This window comes from Lytechinus pictus, chromosome 5 (genome assembly GCF_037042905.1).
Source record: "Lytechinus pictus isolate F3 Inbred chromosome 5, Lp3.0, whole genome shotgun sequence".
NCBI lineage: Eukaryota > Metazoa > Echinodermata > Echinoidea > Temnopleuroida > Toxopneustidae > Lytechinus > Lytechinus pictus.
The window spans coordinates 18,777,502-18,800,657 of NC_087249.1; the positions used below are offsets into that span (position 1 = coordinate 18,777,502).

General features: G+C 37.0%; 1 protein-coding gene across 1 annotated transcript; it reads right to left on the reverse strand.

Moving 5' to 3' along the window:
* Nucleotides 1-1,462: 1,462 nt before the first annotated feature.
* On the reverse strand, nt 1,463-22,963 carry LOC129262323 (T-complex protein 1 subunit alpha-like). The gene is made up of 12 exons (XM_064099950.1): nt 22,662-22,963; nt 16,013-16,098; nt 14,042-14,170; nt 13,447-13,544; nt 12,793-12,903; nt 11,483-11,664; nt 10,945-11,071; nt 9,780-9,955; nt 8,765-8,888; nt 7,409-7,601; nt 5,533-5,696; nt 1,463-4,907 (listed from the first exon to the last, which is right to left on the reverse strand). The coding sequence occupies exons 1-12, from the start codon at nt 22,729-22,731 to the stop codon at nt 4,670-4,672; spliced, it is 1,698 nt and encodes a 565-aa protein (XP_063956020.1). The 5' UTR covers nt 22,732-22,963; the 3' UTR covers nt 1,463-4,669.
* Between the last annotated feature and the right edge of the window lie 193 nt (nt 22,964-23,156).

The window sequence follows — 23,156 nt, forward strand, 5'->3', positions numbered from 1 at the left end:
CTCCACATTTTCAAGTGATACGATTAATTCCTTCCTGAACATGTGGAATTAGCATTGTTTAATACTATATGGTTCAGTCAAGTTGGTCCTTATTTTCAAATCTGTAAAAAATGAAATATTCTATAATTCGAACAATAAAAAACAAAAGAAATAGTGAGTGATGGACATCATTGACTGACTTACCTCGTTGTGCATATCACTGTTTTGTGAAAAATAAGCGAAACTTCAAAAATTCATAACTTTCTTATTTTACATCCGATTTTGATGAAATTTTCAGCACTATGCTAGTTTGATTTTTCTCTATTTATTCAAATCAGCATTTTCCTGGGGTGGACTTGACCTATATGATACCTTGAAAAAAACATAAGTAATCCATCTGGCATTTTTTTTAAAGACGATAATAACCGATGTTATATACACTCTATGCCGGCTTCTTTCCAATTTTCAAGAAACATCAAAAAGAACACTTCATTGATATTATGGCAGGAATATAACAATATGCAGGTCATTACCCAACAAATTGCAAGATTTATGCCTGGTAGTAATACTCATAAATCCACATCTTTGGGACCTGGGCCCCATCTTCCAAAGAGTTACAGTTGATCCAATCAACCTGAACTGTATGGAAATCCATCAATGTCATAGTTTTTTCTACAGGAAATTTGCAGAATGTCCTTAGTATAAAACAAAGAGAAGCACACTGAATTTACCAAAAACAATGAACGTATGAATATACAGCATATCTATAAAATATTTTGAACAAACATGCATTTTTGCTTTTCATAGTTGAAGTTGATTGGATCACTCTCAAGTCTTTGCAGGGGTGTGGACTGGGTGTTTTGATAGGGAGGGGGGGGGGGGGGTTAAGATGACCTGATTGTGACGTCATATTTTTCTCAAGTGAATAATAGGGTATTATCCAGCTATACAGTTTGGAAAGTAAATATTGGACCATACTGCATGGGAGCTTAGTAAAAACAAAAGTTCTTATGATCTTTACCCAAGCAAAGTGTTCTTCTGATCTTTTCCCAAACTGTATAACTAAGACCTCTCTTATTTGATACACTACGTTCTTCTCTCGTCCTCTTTTTTTCTTTTCCTAACAACTAATCAAGGAAAGTCATAGGTAAGAGGGGGGGGGGGCTCACTCCCTGAACTCTATAAACATCCTTTTCTATATTGTTCAGTTATACAGAAGTTATTCATCCCCTACGAAAAAAAAACCTTTGAAATAAATAATAAGCAGAAAAAATGACATGAATCTGTCACAGCAGTTTGAAAATTAAGATAAAAAAATAAGACAGTATTATTATTGAAAAATAGTAGGCAAAAGTTCACAAGGTAACTCCAGATCCTATATCGATGGCATAATTACAAAAAAATAGCTCACTTTTTTAACCAGAAAATCTGAAGAACTCTCTTTCCAAACAACACAATGTATAGACCCATTCAAACATAGCACTGTGTTCAGACATTAATGCTTTAATAGTACAAAAACAAATAAGAAAAAAAATCATGTGCACTTTTGTACTTTGTCTACTCACTCAATGCTTTTCACAAAATGTCACTACAAACAACATTAATACTTCATAATTGATTAATATTTTCACAGCACTATCTATTTGAGCTAATTTAGAGAACAGGGACATTCATTTTATTTCTCTACAAAATGTACTTTTGAAATGCTTTCCCAAAAGCAGATGTAGCATGTGCTCAAAGATTATTATTTGGAAACAAACTATTATTGCATTACCTTACAATCATTATATTTTTTCCTTCATCTAATTTAATAAGGAATATGAACAAAGAGGGCAAACAGTTGTAAAGCAGTTAACATTTATGGTTTGCATGTAACTGAAATAAAACCAAGTGTTACAGTTAAACACCACAATGGGCAATTTCAAGTTCGGTGTTGGTGCTGAAGGTGCAATTTTGATTGCCGTCCAATGCTCCAACACACACAAACAAAAGAGTTCCCCTAAATGGTCCAAATTTTATTATTGGTAAGTCAACACCACACCGAACTGGAACTCGGCCACTGGGACACCAGTCTCCTTAGCAAGGATCCTCACATCAAAATGTGCAATAGGTTATGCTGCTGTGATGGGTGACTTTTCACAAAATTTTTCTTGATACCAACAAGTTGATATATGATAAATTCTAGGCAACGTTTCACAAGGATTCATGTCTGACTAGAAATCGCACTTAATCCAGTTTTGTGGGTGAATAATACAACCAAGTAATGCATCACCACGTTGGTCAGATCATGATCATGGGAAAGATTTACCCCCCTTATTAATCAACAAAATTACATTTTACATATCAAGTGCTCGTTGTACTTAAGAAGGATCTTTAGACAGACAACACTTTGTGAAACACCCCCTAGAGAATAAAACACTCTTCATAAGGTCATCTCATAATCAAGACCTTATTATATGACCCCTCCTTATATCCTTCTGTTTTGTTTCTTTGAGTAGTGTTGCTAAGGTCATCTTAGCCCCGTGGTGTGTGATCTTAATCATCAATATAACCACAAGCCTTTGAATGACAGAGCTAAGGTCAAGTGAATGCGACTCATGAGAGAGAGAGTTAACAGGAATAATAAGGCGAAACAAGCAGGCAGAGATACAAAGAAAAGATAGTGTTGAAGACAGAGAGAGATGGAGAGGGATACAAGTATAAACGAGGATAGAGAGATAAATTAAGAGGCAGAGAAAAGGGGATAAAGAGATTGAAAGATAGTGATAAAGACAGAGAACAGATGTTAAAGAGAGATATAGAGGGAAAGGGCAATTATAAGGAGAGAAACAGAGAGAGTGAGAGATAAAACAGAGACACAGAGAAAGAAAGAGACATGAGAAACGGAAAACTTGATTTGTGGTCAGTGATACATTCCAGTTAACTACCTTGAGAAACAAACATGTGATTCCAAGTTGAAGAGGAAAGACGAATTAAGTTCATTGAGAAGGGCTCATACTCATGAACTGTTCTGTCACAGAATCAAGGATAAGGGATGTTGCCAAAGGATCCATCAAGAAAGGGGCAAAAATTCCAAGCACAAGTGGCTACTTGGTTTTTCTTCCGACTGCTTTCTCTGAAAGCATGCTTCTTGTACGAAAATGGGATTATGCACCAATCCGCTTTCAGAGAGGGAATGTTTCATGAATCTTGTCTGTAGTATTTACTGAAAAATTTGCTCTCAGCCAATCAGACACAAGCATTTCAGTAGCTTATATCAAATGTCAGTGAAAATCACAATTTGTTTGTGAAATGCTCCCCTTGTGTTCATATATCCTAAATCATAATGTCCAGGACAAGTTTATAGATTTTGACACCACATTCAATTTACTATTTAATAGAAAAAGCACAATTTTCTTTCACCTACCAATAGGCATATCATAAAATTCATATCAAATATCCTTTGCAAGGTTATCATTAAATCTCACATTTTGAACCAATAATGATGTTATTTCAAGGGCGATTCCATGCTAGAAAAATCAGCTATTTTCGCACCATTTTCAACCTATTGTCCAAACAAAGAACTTCAATTTGTTTTGTAGTAATAATAGAGTACTACTGGGTAGACATATGAAAACTTGACAACCAACAAAAATATGCTGTCCATGGGTGAATTAGAGGTGAAAATGTTGCGTGTCGTACAGGACATTTCTGAGTCCCGTACGACACACAACATTTTCGCCCTTAATTCAGCCATAATCAAATATTTTTTGTTGGTCATCAGTTTTTCACATTACTACCCACTAAACTTTATTATTGACCAAACATAATTGTTCATTGCTCAAGCAATCAGCTGAGAGACTAGAAATTGTTGACAAAATGTCCTGTACGACACGTACGGAATCGCCCTCAACCAATCTTCAATCTCAACACGAAACTTCGATGTGATTGCAAAGAATGAAACAGCACCATCAAAGGTTAAAAGCAATGACTTAAATTACGAAAAATCTTTCACAATACAAAACCGCCTCCTTCCAAATCTCTGTCCCATTGCACAAAATTGTTATCGATAGCAAATGCTTCATTTCCATCACAACTTTGCTACAGGCCAATCATATGCCATTTTTTATGTTAACAAGTTTTGTGAAAGGGATCCTGGAGATGATTGTTGTAAAACAAAGGGACCACATGCCACTCATAGCAATAAATACAGAGAAGATAACTATTGCCTCAAAGAGAATCAAAGGTCAACTCTCAGGGATGCCACTTCGTATTGATATGAATGCCTGAAAATCAGCTAGAATGAGCCATTTTTTGCACACAGAATGTTTTCTAAGGCATGAAAGTAGGGAATTTATGTTACAGCTAACAAGGTCTTTGAGGACAAACACTTCAATAGGATTCAATTGAGCTTCCACATACAGCAATTGTATAAATGCAATTTTTCCCATGCACATAGTAAACAGGGGTTGTGTTGCCTTGTTCTAAGTATTAGTTTAAGTAAAGCCATGACAATGCACAAGATGCACATGTGTGGTGGGAAATTGATTTGGATGAACTATTTTCTTCCATGGAATTCTATTGTAGTATTTTGCATCCTTAGAAACTTTCCTGTGCAGTAGCATAAAGTCCCTAGTAAGTTGCTTGTCTGAATTCAGACTAGCCTGAAAAGGGGCATCCCCGAAATTAACATCAGCTCAGAGGTCAAATGTTACATCATACCCATACCACCTGGCATGCCACCCATGCCGCCCATGCCGGGGTGACCACCTCCGTGACCACCCTGGGGTGGTTCTTCGGGAGCGAGCTTGATGAGGTCGTCGATACGCAGGATCGTGATGGCGGCCTCGGTGGCGAATTTCAGACATTTGACCTTACAGATGGCGGGTTCCAGAACACCGAAGGCCCTGTTGTCTCGCACGATTCCTTCAACCAGGTCCAGACCAACCCTAAGAGCACGAAAATAGAAATTGTTCAACAAACTGAAGCATGAAACTTGGGAACATTTACTCTCAATCAAATATGATACTAAATGTAACAATTCCACAAAATAATCAGTTTTTTGTACTTCCAACCCCAATTTTTCTCCATCTTGCTTGCCTTCACTTGAACTGCCAAATCATGATTGATCATTTGAGAGTATTATAAATTTTCAAATGAACTACAAAACAGACACGTATAGTGGGTTGGATATCTATATTTTTCAAACCTTTTGATTTATTGACTACTTGTATTGAATAACGACCTGCATGATAAGACCAAAAAATTGGTTTATCATGAACAGGGGCCCTTTTCATAAAGGACTTGCAACTGTTGTAACTTTGCCATAATGGCAACTACCATGGTAACAGGGCTCAGCAGCTAATCAGAATCAAGGTTGCCATGGTAGTTGCCATTATGGCAAAGTTACAACAGTTGCAAATCCTTTATGAAATGGGCCCCAGATCTCCTCATTGAACTATGAATAATTTAAGGAAAATGTTCATAAAAGACCACATGAAAAAAGACTAATATTCTTGCATCAATGACCCTCATCTTGGAAAGAATTAGCATGATAAACTACAAGTATCTTACCACTTGAGATGCGAGTGATCGGCCTGAAGCTGTGATGTGTTATGGTACGCCCTGAGCTTAGCCACCAGATCAACAGAGTCCTTTGCAGCGTTGACTGCAAGGGTCTTGGGAATGACCAGAAGGGAGTTGGCAAACTCTGCGATGGCCAACTGCTCACGGGAACTCTGCAGAGGAAAACATAAGTGAATATACCGGTGTTTGGTCAACAGGGTTTAACTGTTGAGAGAGCAATTCTACCATGCCCCTAGGACACAACCCCCCTCCCCCATTCATTTTCTAGATGACAAGGACATACTAACTAAAGCAGGACTTAACCCTATCTAGGCCGGGGTATTTTGGGAGTTCATATGGCCGGGGGGGGGGGGGCCTCCCAGGCCCCCCCTTAAAATCTCGGCCGTCGACCGCGCGATCGCGCCGAAAATCAGCACGCGGGTTGCCTAGGACATAATCTACAAAATTGTATAATAATCTAATTCATGCGAATCGCCACTAAGTGATTATGCTAATTTATGGGTAATTAGTATGCGAAATCATACTTTTTCCTCTTACTCCCTAAATAAAGCTCCAAATGTTCTACTTTTGGTATAGAAACTCTTTGTGGTGTTCTTAGCAAGTGTACATGAAAAAAATTGCAATATCAAATCATTTTCTTATGTATTATATTGTTTTTTGCAATTTCTTATGTATTTCATTGTTTTTTTACCTTTTTTTTCATTGTTTTTTCAATGAAATTTGTTGGGGACTCTTCTGAGATCATAAAAAGCATAAAATAAATACATTTAGACCAGCAAAACTAAAAATAATCATATATCTATGATCTTTGGTTGAAAACACAATTTGCATTGACTTTGTACACAAAACCACGTTTTTGAGCAATTTTTGGTCTGACATGCACTTACATAATGTTGCGTAATTTCGGAACCATGTACACGTGTGACGCAAAATTGGTCTCAAAAGTTGCGCAAGACTTGAAAGTTAAAAGTCAGCGAGTGGCGCGGTGAAAAAAATTTCGCACGGCGAAAATATCGCGCGATTCGTTGAGGGGGTGCCTCCGAGGCCGCCCCCCCGGCCTAGATAAGGTTAAAAGTAAGACGATTGTAAGATTTCATGGGGAGTGAGTATTTGCTAACCCCAGACTTTGTGAAAAGCATTGGAGCTACTTAAACAGAGACATCTGTAGGGGAAAGCAAACTAGGTGTACCACCGAGATATGTTGCCCCCCCCCCTTCTGATCTCGGCCGCCATTAACGCGATCGCGCCGAAATTTGGCACGCACATTCTTTACCACATAAACTATAAAAAAAATCCTGAAAATAATGATTTTTTAATTATTATGAATAAAATATGCAAATTTATTCATGAAAAACATTATTTGCTTATTTAACACCCTATTTCCCTTCAATTTTTCTTCGTTTTTTGCAGATTTCATCTTTGTAATCTAATTTAAAGGTTTCAACGAGGAAAAATTGCAAAAGCCAATTTTTTCTTGGTCCTTAGAATTTCTTATGTATTTCTTTGTTTTTTCATCTTTTGTTTTCATTGTTTTTTTAGATGGAAATTATTACAGACCATTTAACAACTAAATTAAACCCTAAATTAATTAAGCAGACCAATTAATGGCGTTTCGGAAATGTCGCGCAAAGCGTCGAGGGGGGGGCCATCATGGCCCACCCAGTCCTTTTAGGGCCAACTGTCAGGCCAGGAAAAGTGAGATAACTTAACCCTAAGGCAATTTCCAGTAGCATTACATAATGTCTGCTGGTCATAAATCTTTTTCTAATATCTCTATAATCTTCCTTCTAGTCAGACCCCATCCCCCAACCCCACCTCCCCCCCCCCCCCCAACTCTATCATCCAGTTCTCCCTTTCAACGTACCAATGAGGTTGCTAGATTCTCCAAGTAGATGGAGAGTGCGGATTCCACCGCTCCTCCTCCAACGACCACGGACCTGCTTTCGATGACACGCTTGACCACACAGAGGGCGTCATGAACGGATCGCTCCATCTCATCACATTGGTTGTCATTGGCTCCACGAAGGATCATGGATGCCGCACTCCTGACCTTGGGTCTGCGTAATACAATTTAGAAATAATTATATGATATTCATGCTGATGAATGCAATATCCAAGAAAAACATCTTATAAAACCACTTTCCATGACAATAGCAATGCATTCAGTTTAAAAAAAATAAAAATACTTTGATCATTGAAATGCAACATTCATGTAACTCTTTATCATGTCATATAGTATAAATTTGTGTTGAATTGAATTGCTTATTGCACGCTTTGTCTATTTCGCGCGTTTGAGTTGGATAATGGCCTTGTGGAATTGAATATTTGAACAATATTGCACTCTTTTTTAGAGGAGAAATGCTGGAAGACAGGAAATAGGGAGCACCCTGGGAAAAGAATGGTGAAAAGACAGATTTAGATTTCTAAAGCTGCCCTGAAGCCTGAATTCAAACTTTGGCCAGAAGGCTTCACGTGTATCAGAATCACTAATACATGTAGATTGCAACGCCTATGTGAGGAAGGACAGAGCAGAATTGATTTTGAGAGAGTTGATTATCTAACGAATTCCACACATTGTTGTTAAGCGATTCCATGAAATATCCCATGATCCTTATATATGTATATATGAGGCCTTCCTGAAATTTCTCTCTATTTTCTAGTTTATATGATAGGCTGGTATACTATTAAATTTATACAGTGTATGGCTTGAGTAGTCCATGTAATGGAAAGAAATAGGTGCCATGACTTACATTATCTTGATTTGATCAAATTCGCCATTAAATCCACCAGAACAAGCAAATCTCTTGACAAGTTTGTGGATATTAATCGTTAAAACTCACTACTGTCACATCAATTTCAATGGAATAAATGCTTTGGTTTTCAATTCATAACTGAAAAATATTTTTAACATTAGCCATCAAGGGTGGTACCCATGCCATAATGTCAGTACAGCAAACAGATTTGGCCTGTCGCTTTACCACTAGACCACAAGCACTTGATGGCAAAATATATGCTCTAAAGGCTATACCTCCTCTCTAGAGCAGTTCTATCATTTCACTTCACTTTATATTTTATCAGTATCCTAGGTAAGATTCTTGTCAACTTAAGGCTCATGCGTAGTGTTATCTTCTTCTTTGCCATGGAAATCTTCAGAAGTTACAATTTTAGGCTTAACTATTTTGGAATTGCACAATTTCCAATTACAGAAATGTCAACTTACCCCTTGATGAGGATAAGTTCATCGTCTGAGACGCGCTCCTGGACAACCTCCTCAGCCTGTCCCAGCATACTAGCTTCAAATGTTTCTTCACCTTCTAAATTAGCCAAGGTGACTATCAATTGCGCTACAAGGCAAATAAACAACAACATATAACTTAATTAGGAAAGTTGTTTTCACTGCATTGATAAGTAGGAAATAAGTAAGGGCGATGGCAAGTTTCAATCTCATGAAGCCACAAGCAGTCCTAAAACTTGCATTATTGAAGGATTTGGGGCGATCATCTTTTCTAAAGTTGCCAAATATCTGGCACGAGCAATATTCAAGAAAGTTTAGAAAATCATTTTTTCTTAAATACAGCAGAAAAATGAGAAATGCGTTTTACAGCATAACTGCTTGTTGAGCAAGAATGTAGCCCTTGAAATGAAAGAAATGGCCCCCAAATTTAGCAATTGCTCCAAGGTACTGTAAAAAATAATAACAGCCCCTAAAAAGTATTTTTTTTTAATTCCTAAATGTAACATCATTTCTACTTTCATGCTAAGATACCTTCAGAATCAATGCCCTTTTTTTTAATTTGTTATAACTGTTGATCATTACTGCTGGAAGTGAAATATTTCCTGCTATTCTTGATTTACTCTTAATACTCTGGAAATTTATGGATGAAATTCATAAGATCATAAGGAATTATCATGCACATTTACAGAAAAAAATCCTACAATTTTCTTCATGATTTTTTATATTTTTTCCTTAATGCCGGCTTGAATAAATTCCATAAATTCAAAGTTTTCAATGGAACATAATGAATAGATATATTCTTTTCATAGAATGGGTAATGATGTTTATATCACACAACATAAGGAGTAGCTGCTCGTCTGTGACCTCACCGAGTCAAATAAAAAATAAAAAAATTTCTGTTACTCTTTGATGGATTCTTCTATGTTTCTCAAATTTGTCCTGCTTTTATCAAAAACAACTTATCGACAAAGGGAACTTCCCCTTTAACAACGTTTCTTACCTCCCGTTGACTTGGCAATCCTCTTCAGGTCCTGTTTCTTGCACCTCCTTACAGCCATCGCTCCGGCTTCTACGAAGTACTTGAGACAGAGATCATCGATACCACCGGTGGTCAGAATCACATTGGCCCCAGCATCCAAGATTTTCTGAATCCTCTCCTTGGTGATGTCAGACTCTCTGTAAAGTTACCAGGATCATCAATAAGTTAATTTCTTCTTCATTTTTTTTGTAAAGAAAGAATTCAACTTTTGCAAGCATAAAATCGTCACCTTCCCGGACCAAGGCCATTAGCGCGCACTTCACACTGCCATCCCGTTATCATGCAGTGAACAGTACATGCTAACTGCCTTTGTGCGGGAAGGCGACACGCAGTCAACGCTAACGGCTCTTTCGCCATAAGGCGACACGCAGTGCGCGCTAACGGCCTTTGTGCGGGAAGGTGACGAAATGTTACATTCCGTGAATTCAGCGGTATTATGATATCATATTGTTTGCATTAACAGTAATTCCTACAAGAAGCGAGTAGATAAGTATGGATCTTGATTTTTATGGTTTTATGGATTCATAAGTATTTTTGTTATATATAACAGAGCCAAACTAGCTTTAATCTAGCATCTGCACAGTCATATACAATCATGACCAGTACTGTAAATGTATGGTGTACCGTTGTGCTCTTGCCCTAATATACATACATGTGAACACAACACGCTGATTCGGACACACAGTCCTGCATGATCACACTTCAGGTTGACCTTTTGCCATCTGGAGGAAATTGGGACAGTTTACAGTTCATTCAAGAAAGTTGCAAAGGCAAAGACAAAGAAAGTTATATTAAAAACAAATAGTCTTTTCCCTAGCTTCTAATGCTTCCCACTTTTTTATCATAACATGCTTTATGAACAAGACCCAGGCCTGCCCTCCAGCAACTACATTACCCTTGGATAGACCTTTTGCATTGATGTCATCACGTCACCACCTTAGAGGTTGAAGCCATTGCCTTGCATGCATTGGTGATCTGCAGCTGGCGCATCTCTAATAACTCCGTTTACACGTGTTCCTATATCCTCTGAGGGAGGGCGCTATGATATTATGACATCCTATGCAAAAGGTCTACTGGTATTTGCAACTTCATAAAAATCCAATCTTTGGAATCAATTTGCACCCACCTTTGACGGATGGCATCAAGTTTCTCAGGGTCGTCTACGATGACATGGATACCTAGATGCATCTTGGTCTTCTGAAGGCTGAAGTCCAGACATGCAATCTTTGCACCTGTAATTCTCTTGGTCATTGCTACCGGGGGGAGGGAATATATAAATTAAATATTTCAACATTTCAGATCTTGATAATAAAATCTGGTTGCATTTACTGATTATAAATGGGATGCAATGGATTTAAGGATAATTTTGTATTGTGTGACTCTACCGTATGAACAAGAGGGGGGATCGGGGTGGAAGCACCCCTTAAAAATATATATACATTAAGTAAAACAAAGATATAAAAAGGATTTCTAAAAATTAAGGAGAGTACTACAAAGAGAATGATGGGTTGTACAGCTACACATACATAGTGCCCCTCTTTCTGCATCAAGAAACAATGATAAACATTACACCAACTTGGCCCTTCTCCTAAATCAGATTACTCTGCCCCGCTGCCCCTAGTTAACATTAATCAGGTTTGTACACAAGATAAAGATGAGCTTACCTTGTGATGCTACAGTACAGTTAAGAGCATATCCTGGAACAAGGACAGTTTCTTTCGAACTCTTCCCATGAGCCTTCAGGAGATTGATAGCCTTAACGGGACACTTGATGGCGCCCTTCGCATCTGTGATCTTGACGGCCTGAGCAGCCTCGTAGATCATCTCTGACCAGAACTCGGGATCCCTGAAAATAACAAATATTATGATGATTAGACTGTATCAAAAGCTTTGGCTAGCTTCTTTCCTACCATTCCAAATTGTATGAAAGTGTTCTGATCATTAAAGACAAAAGTTAATTGCGGTAAGGATTTGAACATGAGTATTATGTACAGAATCCAATAAAATGACTATCCAAATGTCTGTATGTATCAAATATAATTTTAAAAAAATAGGTGCCAAAGGATTCTGGAAAAAAATTGAATTGCTGAAAAATGAGTAAAATAAGCATCGCATTCTAGCCTGATGTTGGGTCTTTTTCCAATCAATACTAATATTATCAATAACATACTGTCCCACATGTGCTTATCTGTGCTGTCAATCTTCAGTAGGATCATTTTTCAGCAAAGATTTCACAATTTTATAAACTTCAGTCTGTGTAGCTGTACCAGATTAAGATCCATGATTAGTAGTGACAATTGTCCTTGGTTTAACCGCCTCCATGGTTTTACAGACTTTGTCATGAAATCAGTATGTTTACTGAAACTACATGTACATTTTTTTATAATAATAATAATGATAAAGATTGATTTATTAAGCGCATAATAGAAAAAGCTCTTTGCACTTTACAGTGTAAGACATGAATATTAACATAGTATAAAAAAAAGTAATTGTGTAAGAATGCAAACTAACTAAAGGGTACAAATTACTGATACACCATAAAAGTAAAACCAAGCATAATTAAATCAAAGTTAAACATAAGACATTTGTCAATGAGGATATGTAAATATTTATTAATTACTGTAAAATCGGAATAAACCAGCGATATATGGAATTATTTCAACATGTTAAATACAAATAATACAAGGATTTAGGAAAGAAACAGGCAAGTTTTAAGAAAAGATTTAAAGGACTGGATCATCAGGAAGCCTGGCGGATGTAAAGAGGGATTGAATTTCAGAGTGTTGGGACTGCTACGTCAAAGGATCTTTGGCCGTAGTAGGATTGAGTTGAGTGACGTAGAACATGTAGGGAATGTTGCTCTGAAGATCTGAGTCTGTGTGGAGGAACATAGGGTGTAATCATGTTGGAGACGTAGGAGGGACTCGTTTATCTTTTAACTATTACTTGAAATACTAGACAGTTCAAAACCTACCTTCCTATAAGCTTTGACGACATTGATGTCTTTGCGGCATTGATGATGCTCTCCTTGCCTAAATCATCTGTGCTTATTGTTAAGTGTTCCTGGATGTATCGACATGCTTCCCTTTAAACCGACAAGAAAGAAAAGAAGATTAAAACAGATCTTCAGCCGAAGGTCTAGTCAGGTGCCATAGCTCAGTTCGTAGCAGAGAAAAAAGTACCAGGTTACTTAGCGCGATTTCGCCTACGAAATGCTCAAAAGAGCAAATAAAAAAGAGCAATAAAAAAAGGGCCTCAGAAAATGCCCAAAGGCTGAAAAGACATATTTATCTTTCTCTCTCTCTCAATGAAATACATGTAATAGGGTATATGACTTCTATACCTAAGTCACAATTCCCCTACGGCCGCTGTACGGCAAGTCGAAAACAGTTGTTGTATCTTATTTTATTCAAACCATGCATCCATATATGTAGCTGGTACAAAAAAAAACGTTAGAACGGCTGCTTTCGACTCACCGTATGTGACTGAGTTATCAGTCGCATCTTTTTTGTTCCTTAATATCCTGTTCTATTTTTTTCCATATCCTCTTTCTCTACTTTCTTGAGTAATTGACAAGTTTATGGAAAATAAGACCCAGGTTTTTGAAGCCCGCCCTCTAGTGACTTACTTGCAGGCTAATCTGTATCCACTTATGATTGTTGTAGGGTGAATCTTCTGTTTGACAAGCTCATCTGCCATCTTGAGAAGCTCAGCTGCAATGATGACCTGTGTAATGTGTAGAAATAAAAATAAATAAATGTACAGTAGAAACACAAATGGCTAGCTTGTTTGGTAGAGCAATAATCATAATCTGATGACCCGGTTTTGAACGAAGTACAAGACGATATGCTTTTAGGTTGATTCAAATTAATAACTTTTTAGTTTTGCGGTTGATTCCAGAAAGAGTTCAGTTTTAGCACAACCAATATGCCAGTTACAAATGCATGTGCTTCTGATTGGGTCAAATAAAGTTTTACTTGATTGCAATTCTTCTTGCAAACACCCCCCCCCCCTCAACCGGCCACACCCAGTCTTGTTTAATTGGAAAAGAACATTAGTTTAAGGGAAAGAGCAACGTCAATCTGTTGCTGCACAGTGGCTGCAAGGCTCATGATCAATTTGGCAAAACAAATTTTTGGAGTATTTCTGTTTCAGATTCCAATTTCAAACAATAAAATATGGATTTTCATGGATTTTTTTCATGAATTTTAAACTCTACTTACCACTGATGTTGTTCCATCTCCAACTTCTTGGTCCTGGAGATCAGCAAGTTCTACCAAAATCTTAGCAGCTGGATGTTCTACTTCAAGAAGTTTGAGGATGGTCGCACCATCGTTAGTTACTGTTACATCCTGTCAAAGCACAAAATGAAGATAATGACAACAGAGGTGATGACAATTATAGGTGGTGGTGATGGTAGGGGTGCCCGTGGTGATGTTCATGGTGGTGGTTGTGGTGATGATATTGATGATGGTAGAGGTGGTGGTAGCAGACTAGCAATGGTGATGATATTGATGATGTTGATGGTCGAGATGTTGATTGTGGTGGCGGCATTTGTAATATTGGTGGTGATGGTGTTGGAAGTAACAATGAAGATCTGATGAGGTACATGTACATGTATGATGGTGGTAGAGGTGGTGGTGGTGGTGTTTATGAAGGTGATTGGAGACTAATATAGTAGCAGTAGTTGGTAGTGAGGAATATGCAGAATTTGCATGGTACCATAGACACAAGTGTACAGAACATTCTATAATCTGGGCAATTCCATAAAATGATAAATCTTTTTGTATGTCCGACCCCCATTTTTCTTAAGGTTTATTTCATTTCATAAACTGACCAAGTCATGGTCATGTACAGAGTTGCAGACTGTCAAAAGAACAAGAAATCAGATACAGAAAATTTCAGGTCCCACATATAGGGGGTCGGATGTACATACATGTATTATGGAATTGCCCATCTTTGAATCAGCTTTCACTTCTAAACTTGAACAATAATTTCTTAAAGGACAAGTCCACCCCAACAAAAAGTTGATTCAAATAAAAAGAGAAAAATCCAAAAAGCATAACACTGAAAATTTCTTGAAAATTGGATGTAAAGAAAGTTATGACATTTTAAAGTTTCGCTTAATTTCACAAAACAGTTATATTCACATCCTTGTCGGTATGCAAATGAGGAGACTGATGACATCACTCACTTACTATTTCTTTTGCATTTTATTATATGAAATATGAAAATTCAAATTTTCTCCCTGTTTTGTGAAACAACGATTAATTCCTCCCTAAGCATTGATTAATACTTTATGATTCAATCAAGTTGGTCCTTATTGTCAAATCTGTTAAAAATGAAATATTGTATAATTCAAACAATAAAAAACAAAAGAATTAGTGAGTGATGGCCATCATCGACTGTCTCATTTGCATGTCACTGAGTTGTGCATATCACTTCTTTTGTGAAAAATAAGCGAAAATTTAAAATGTCATAACTTTCTTATTTGACATCCTATTTTGATAAAAATTTTCAGCATAATGATTGTTTGATTTTTCTCTATTTATTCAAATCAACATTTTTCAGGGGTCGACTTGACCTTTAAACCTTCTTACATAGTTTGAAATAAAAATTGTGTTGATAAAGGGTTAAAATAATTAAATAAATGATATGTTTATGTGCAGTAGGCTTATTGGGTTTAGCAATTAAACAGCTAGCTGTAACTAGATAAATGTTGAGTTTGGTAAATTATTTAAATTACATGTAGGTACATAGCTTTGCTCACTCTAATAATCTTGTGGACATATCAACATGTCTCATAAAATACCATAGTAGATTACAAGTTTCATTTTGATTTTTAGAAAAAGAATAGACTAACTTGAGCAAAATGAAACTATAAAACTTTAAAGTCTGTAGAAGAGTTTTATCAAATGTCATTCCACCATTTGACAAGAAACAAGCTAATTTCTTTCAAATCATGCTAAGACTGTGCATCTCATCCAACACCTTTTTAACTATAAACAGAAAGAGTTCCTTTTGCGACAGCCAACCCTAGCCCTAACCCTAGTAAATACAACATTTGAATGCATATTAATACATGTATACATGTATATATATATATATTTTTTTATTTGGGTAGGTGGCTGTCACAAAAGCAACTCTTCCAGAGAAAACTAATTCCCAGAGTATATATATTTTGTACAACTTACCCCCACATCATCAACCAACATTTTATCCAATCCTACAGGACCAAGAGAGCTTTTGACGATGTTGGCTATTGCAGCTGCAGCCATTACTGTTAAGGGAAAAGAAAAAAAAAATTAACATAAGTGCTATAATTCCCATATATACACACACAATTATATTTTTTAACTAGATCTAAAAAATATCATCAATTAAATCTAGTCTAGTATTAAAGTCTACCAATTGAGCATGTTGATTTTATACAGAATTTGAGTATTCTGACAGAGTCTGAACTTCCGAAGAATTAACAGCCATTGATCACATCTGCCGCCCTCTATATGCGTGTTGTAGCTTAGCTACTAACAAAGAGGACAAGATGGTGATGCAAACATCGGTAAGAAAATCACATCCTCTCATAATAAATTTCTGGGGTTTTTTTTACGTATATTTATATCAATAATGAATAAAAGACGGAAATGAATTTCTACCCCATTAACCTATTACCTACATGTATTACTGGATTTACTGGAAAAATGCAGAGGTCTGCAGTCGAGTTTCCAGGTCTATCTTTCATTCAAAGTATTTGTATCTTCCTCCTCAAAGTTTGCTCGAACAGTGTCAGTGCCCAGTGTGCATGAAGGACAGTATGGCTAATAAAAATTCTTATCCTACATGTATCATTCCCAAGGATGACAGTAGTTAGACAATTCCACTCTGCATTCCAGAATTTATCAAGCCTGGCTTTGAAGGAGTTTACAGATGGAACAGAGACAACTTCATTAGGTAGTGAGTTCCAGTCATGAACTACTCTAACTCTGAACGCATTTGTTCTAACATCCAATCTGCTTTTATTCTGGAAGAGTATGAAGGGATGACCTCGAGTTGCCTCAACAGCATAGATGAAAAGAACATATCCTTTTCAAACCTGTCTATTCCATGCACTATTTTATAAGTCTGAATCATGTCACCTCTTCTCATTCTGTATTTTTAGAGGGATAGTACATGTAGTTTTAGGGCTCGAAGTCTGTCCCCATGACCATAGTCTAGCATTGCCAAGGAATTTATAAGTTTTGTTGCTCTTCTTTGTGATAATTTAGGGCTAGAACTTTTACAGAGAAAGTAGAAATCTTGGGGGTAAAAGTTTCAATTTTTCCCATCCTAGCTATACATAGATTCTACATGTAGGCACAATCTCTGGCTCCGTGGAGGGTAAGCAAATGCGAGTGAATGAGTTTTACTCTCTAGGAGCTCCCTGGCTAGTTTTAATTAGGGGACTCTATTATTTGCATCCATAAGTGACCGCTACATGTAACTTCAGCAAACTTTAATGCCATTATTATGGATAGCCCCTCCCAGATCCCACCTCCCTAGTCCCTACCCTGGCAGAGAGGAGGCTGCAGGAATGGGGAGGGCCATTAATCAATTAGTTCTAGTCTAGATCTATTTCATTTACGTTAGAAGGTCCAAATGCTGGGACGAGTTGGGTGAAGTTAGTGACCACTTTTGTGTGCAAATTATTTACAAATAGGGCATGTTTATGTTTCCACTTTTCAGACCAGAAATCCAGAATCACCCTTTTCATATGTGATTACCGGTAGTCCAAAACACGGTTGCATCCATGCTTACTTTCATTTAAACGACGACGTTTAACTGTAGGCTACGATAAAAAAAGATGGCAAAATGACAACAATAACAGACTGTAAGTAAATGCTTGTGCTCTTAATTATTTTTCGCATTTTTTTCTATTTGAATATTAAAATATGCGCACCAATAGTGCATGCGAGGGGTTAATAAAGTTTTAGCCCATTTACATAAGTTTGGGCTCAAAACTAACCCTAAAGAAAATGAGTATTTTGGAGCAACATTGTTGTCTCCAAGATACTCCGTATGTGTGGAGCAATGGCTCCGTGGAGAGAAAGCCTACGTGAGTAGAATGATTTTTACTCTCCAGGAGCCTCCTGGCTAGTCACGATCCGACTGACTCTTCTTAGTACAGTATGGCAAGTTCCCCCTAGTCTGCGCAGTCCCCCTTGTCTGCGCACACGTGTATCTGAGCGATTCTAAGAAGATACGCAACGAACACAAACTTTACACATGCAATACATAAACAGATATTCATTAAAAAATCTGACTCATAATGGTGGAAAAATAATTAATTTGGGCATGTGACCTTTCCATGAGCCTTTCTCATCAAAATCCCCAAATCGTGTGCAAAGTGAATGGGTTCGCAGACATGGGGTAGTCTAGACCAAAAGCTTCGGACTCTGTTCTATTGGTTGTTCCCCTGAACTCTATTGGCTCCACTCACCAATTACAGAGACCGAAGTTCTAACTTCTAACTTGATCTGTAAAGGGACTCAATCATGTCAATGGCCATGTTTAAATGTGGGCAAGTCCAAGAAAAGGTCACCCTAGAAGGCAAAATTTCATCTTTGATTTAAGAAGTTATCTTTGGTGGGGTAAGAAAGCCCAAATGTTGAATTTTCAAATATCATTAAGAAAATTTTGATAACATGCATATTTATGCTAATTTGGGGCACCTAATTTGCATAATTGGTAAAATGGGCGTTACGTATGGGACAATTATAAAAACTCATAAAATATCAAAACAAAACTTGTGAGATTTAGTCATAGGTGGGACATGGACCCCCTAACATCTTATTGCTTTTGGGGGAAGAAAGTGGTGTCATCTAATCAAATATGCAAATTAGGTCTTGTCCAAGGATGGAATGTCCCATACAAGATGAAAACATGAAAATGAGAGATTTCCAGCTTATTCCAATTCACAGAGTTTTAATGACAAACTTTTTTTCAAAAAAATCAGCTTTTTTCTGGTCCCGTACGTCACAGCGCATATTAATTAAAATATTACATCGTTAATGGAATTGTGGATCACTAATTTTTTTACTGAATAAAGAGGGCACAACTGGCCTTCCAAAATCCATGAAAGATTCTCTGTTGCGCATTTATTTTTTATGTTACACAACTTTAAAGTCTCTAAATGTCCCGTACGTCACAAGTCAAATAGCTTGGACCTGCCCCAATTCAAAGCATACTCCCAACACGGCCAGAGTTCATTGACCTATAAATGACCTTTGATCTTGGCCATGTTCCTGAAACGTGCACAGGGTATTCAGAGACATTGCTGCTCTTATGTCCAAGTTTCATGAACTAGGTCAATATACTTTCTAAGTTATGATGACATTTGAAAAACTTAACCTTGGTTCAGATTTCAATGTTGACGACGACGCTGTCGCCGCTGCCGTCAGAAAAGCGGCGCCTATATAGTCTCGCTCTGCTATGCAGGCGAGACAAAAACTCTTTTGTTATTTCCATATTTTAAATTATTCTAATTTTTGAAATTATGGGGAAAATTGTGTACGTTCTCTTATTTCTCTTGGTAGGACAACGAAAAAAACGAAACAGCATTTCTACTAAAAAGCATTATCTTGATATATTCTTTATTAATAGCATTATTGTCAAAAATATTGCTCAAAACTTACCATAAAATTTCCTTAATAGTGAAAATAAAGGCTTAAATTCTCCATAAAATGTAATGCATACAACATTTTGGCCCATCCCCATAGGCTATACTGTGTGGGCTAGTGGCGCGCGGTTTGCATGCTGTCGCCAAGCGAAAGACAAAGAAATCAAGATGGCGACGTAAACACGGCCGTAAGCTCTTCCCGTCTTTTCATAACATTTTTCTCGTTTTTTTATGAATTCTTGTTTAAAAATGAAATCAATATTGTAGAAATGTCGGAAATGAAGTTGTACCCCATGTACACAATTTAGGGCTAGATCTTTTAGAGGGAAAGTAGAAATCTCGGGGGGCGAAAGTTTCAGGTTTTGGGACGGTATGTGTAGCTGTATGGGAAGCAATTCCAGGCTTCATGGGGAGTAAGCCTACGTATAGTAGACTGATTTTTACTCTCCAGGAGCCTCCAGGCTACATGTATGTACAAGGAGAACATTTTTTTTAATGTTAAAAAACTCGAAGCAGATGCAGGCCTCTCAATTAACTTTAATTTTTGGAAGTCAGCCGGGTACCCTGGACTGAACTTTAGGTGGTCAAATGGCAGTTTAGGTGGTCATCACATGCATATTGTATCATGACAAATTGTAAAGTGTATCAACTCTGTATGTGTAAGTTTGCTGCGAAACACTACATTACTGGTGGAACCTTTCTGTGGATTAAAAAGGACAAACTCAAGCCTTTGTTTCAAAGGAGATTTAAAAAATTACTCATGATCCTTTTCACACCTTTGTTTACTTGACACTTGTTCATTTTTAGACTTAAAGTTAGAGGTACGTTTTAAAATGAACAAGTGTCAATGAAATTTCCTGAAATAAAAGCATGATCATGGTTATGATAAATTTATTGTCAAAACATCACATCAAGTTAACAGTCGTTGCCACGGAAAAGTTGAAGTGCACTCACTCCATAAAGTGAATAAAGTGTGATAAAATATTATCAAACCAAGACTTGTTGTCATGATTTGGTCCGTCACATATGTAAACTATTTTTTTCCTTTTTTTACCCCCAATACTAAATGTACTTGGATGAGGCAAAACATAAACAAGTGATCATGATTGTCGATGTCCATTTCCCAACATCACAAAATGTGTCCTCAATCACCAAATTATACACAACAAGCTCACCACACGATGAATTTGATACTATAATGAAAGGACTTAACTTTTATTTCAAGTTCAATAGGCCGATCAATGAAAAAAAAAAAACTTAAATCAGCCGATGAATATCATGAATTGTAAAATACTTGAATTAGCCAATAAATATTTATGGGCTAATGCAAGTATTTTACAATTCACGATATTCATCGGCCAATTGAATTTTTTTTTTTTTTTAATTGGCACTGCTCATATCGTCGCCCTCTCTTATACGCGTCTTGTAACTAGGCTACGAACAAAGACGGAAATATGGCGTCAAGATCATCGGTGAGTATCTGCTCATCTTCTTACATGATTTTTCTTAATATTTGTATAATTATTCTTGAGAAAAAAAACGTTATGAGTGCCTAATGGGGGGAAATGAACTTCTTTTCCATTTACGAAATTGTGTGATAAGCAAGTTAAACAAATCAAGTATTTTGGAGCAACATTGTTGTCTCCAAATACTCTCCTTCGTGTGGGCCTATGCTCATGATGCTTTGCCATGCCAGGCTTCATAGGAGTAAGCCTACGTATAGTTAATAGTAGATCATAGATGACTTTTACTCCCCAGAAGCCTCCCTGGGCCTGTTGCATGACGAGATGAGCGATACGTAAGAATGTCCTAGGACCATTCTTCCGAGATAGGAAGATTGGCGACAAATCAGCGCTTTCCATTTCACGAAGGCAATTTTGTCTTTCAAGTCCACGACATCGTTTGATATCGATAGTATCGGAAAAATATTTAGTCTTCATCGTCACCTGAACCTTTTATTTCGGAATGACGACTTTTCATAAAATCATATATTTCAATAAAAGGGGATCAAATAATGTTTTATTTATTACTGATTGTAGAATTGATCTATGGAGCGTACTTTATGAGGTAAAAAGATAAATTTAAAAACTTTCAAGATTCACAAACATAACTGGATAAAATCGAAATTTTCATTATGTCCCTTATTTAGAACATGGTGACCTTTTAGAGACACCTTTCATTGATATTTCAACGAAAGAGACCCTTGTCTGACATAAAAATTGAGTTAACTAAGTAATTTCGACATTTTATTAGTTCAATATACTGATTTTTTATTGAATACATATATATAATGATGATTTTGCAAATTACGCGTTAATATATTATCTGTTGAGGTAGAAATAGGGTTTGAATGGAGTAAACAAAATCAAGTGTCTGATTGTATGAGACTAAAATGAAAAATATGAGAGGCTGCCTGGAAAAAAAAACGCGTTTTAAAACACACCGTTTAAAACGCGCCAACCCTGCTTGCCGTAAACGCATTTTCTCTTAATGCCGACAGTGGCGGGCGGTGTGCAAAGAAGATCATGCCTACGTAGGACATGTCTGGAGGTGTCTTTCCAAGGACCATTCTTCGTATCGCCCAAATCGGCTTCGTGAAACTTTGTGAAACAGTTGAGCGATATCTCGTTCTTACGTAGAATGGTTCTACGAAAGACCCTTTCATGCAACAGGCCCCCTGCTAAGCCCGGGCACTATTAGTATTACCTGACTTTTAGGGTGCCCGACGGAGCTTTAACGTTAGGCGGTCAATGGCCCCCAGACCGCGCCGCCACCAATTTCGAGCCCTGCCGATGGCTGCCAGCTGTCTAAGTTTTACTAAGTATAGTCTACCATTTTTTTTTTCAATCTGAAAATGAGTGCCCGAGCATGCCGAGGTTTCATCCAACTCCAAGAAAATCCTATTTCTTTCAAATCTTTACATGCTTTATGATCAATTTGGTACACTGACTTACTCATAATAATTTAAGGAACTCTTTATTATCTGAAAGATTTTGTGAAATTAAAAGAAATTCATGTTAAATATGACCTCAAATTGTTAGGCCTAACGAAATAACGTTAGGTCATGTAAGTAATGTGCGCAGACTTTTTGGCACCACCATTCATACAAAATTACAATTTCTTACAAAATGTCAATCTTTTCGTCTCGACTCGTCTTGATACTCACTGATTAATTACATAAAACTCACCATTTTGTGTCCTCACTGTATCTCCCGATGTCCTCTCCCCACTGACAGTCAACTGTTTTAGGGTAGACATGATATAAGCTTTATATTACCATTAATTAAACGACGAAAAAATTACTGTACTTCGGCAGTAGATCCAACGTTACCGGGTTCGTTTCCATGCACAATTTCGATTAGATGGGATCGATCTGCTGTACAATTTCCCATAGAGAAAATTATGCTCAAGCGATCGCGAGCATGCTTCTGTATTAATAATTGGTCGTTGATGGCGGTTTATAGCACATGAGCAACGTACTATAAATGATACTGATATCAAAGAAGTGCTCTTTCAAAAGCGTATTACTAGGTCAGCGTAAAATGGTGATTAATTTACCCTTTTTATGACTTGCCAGTCATCATCGTCATAAGATTATTTGATTAATACTATATGAGAAATATTTCAGGTGTTTTATTAACTTAATTTATGATAATTATCAAGTTAAAGCCGAGAGTGCCGAA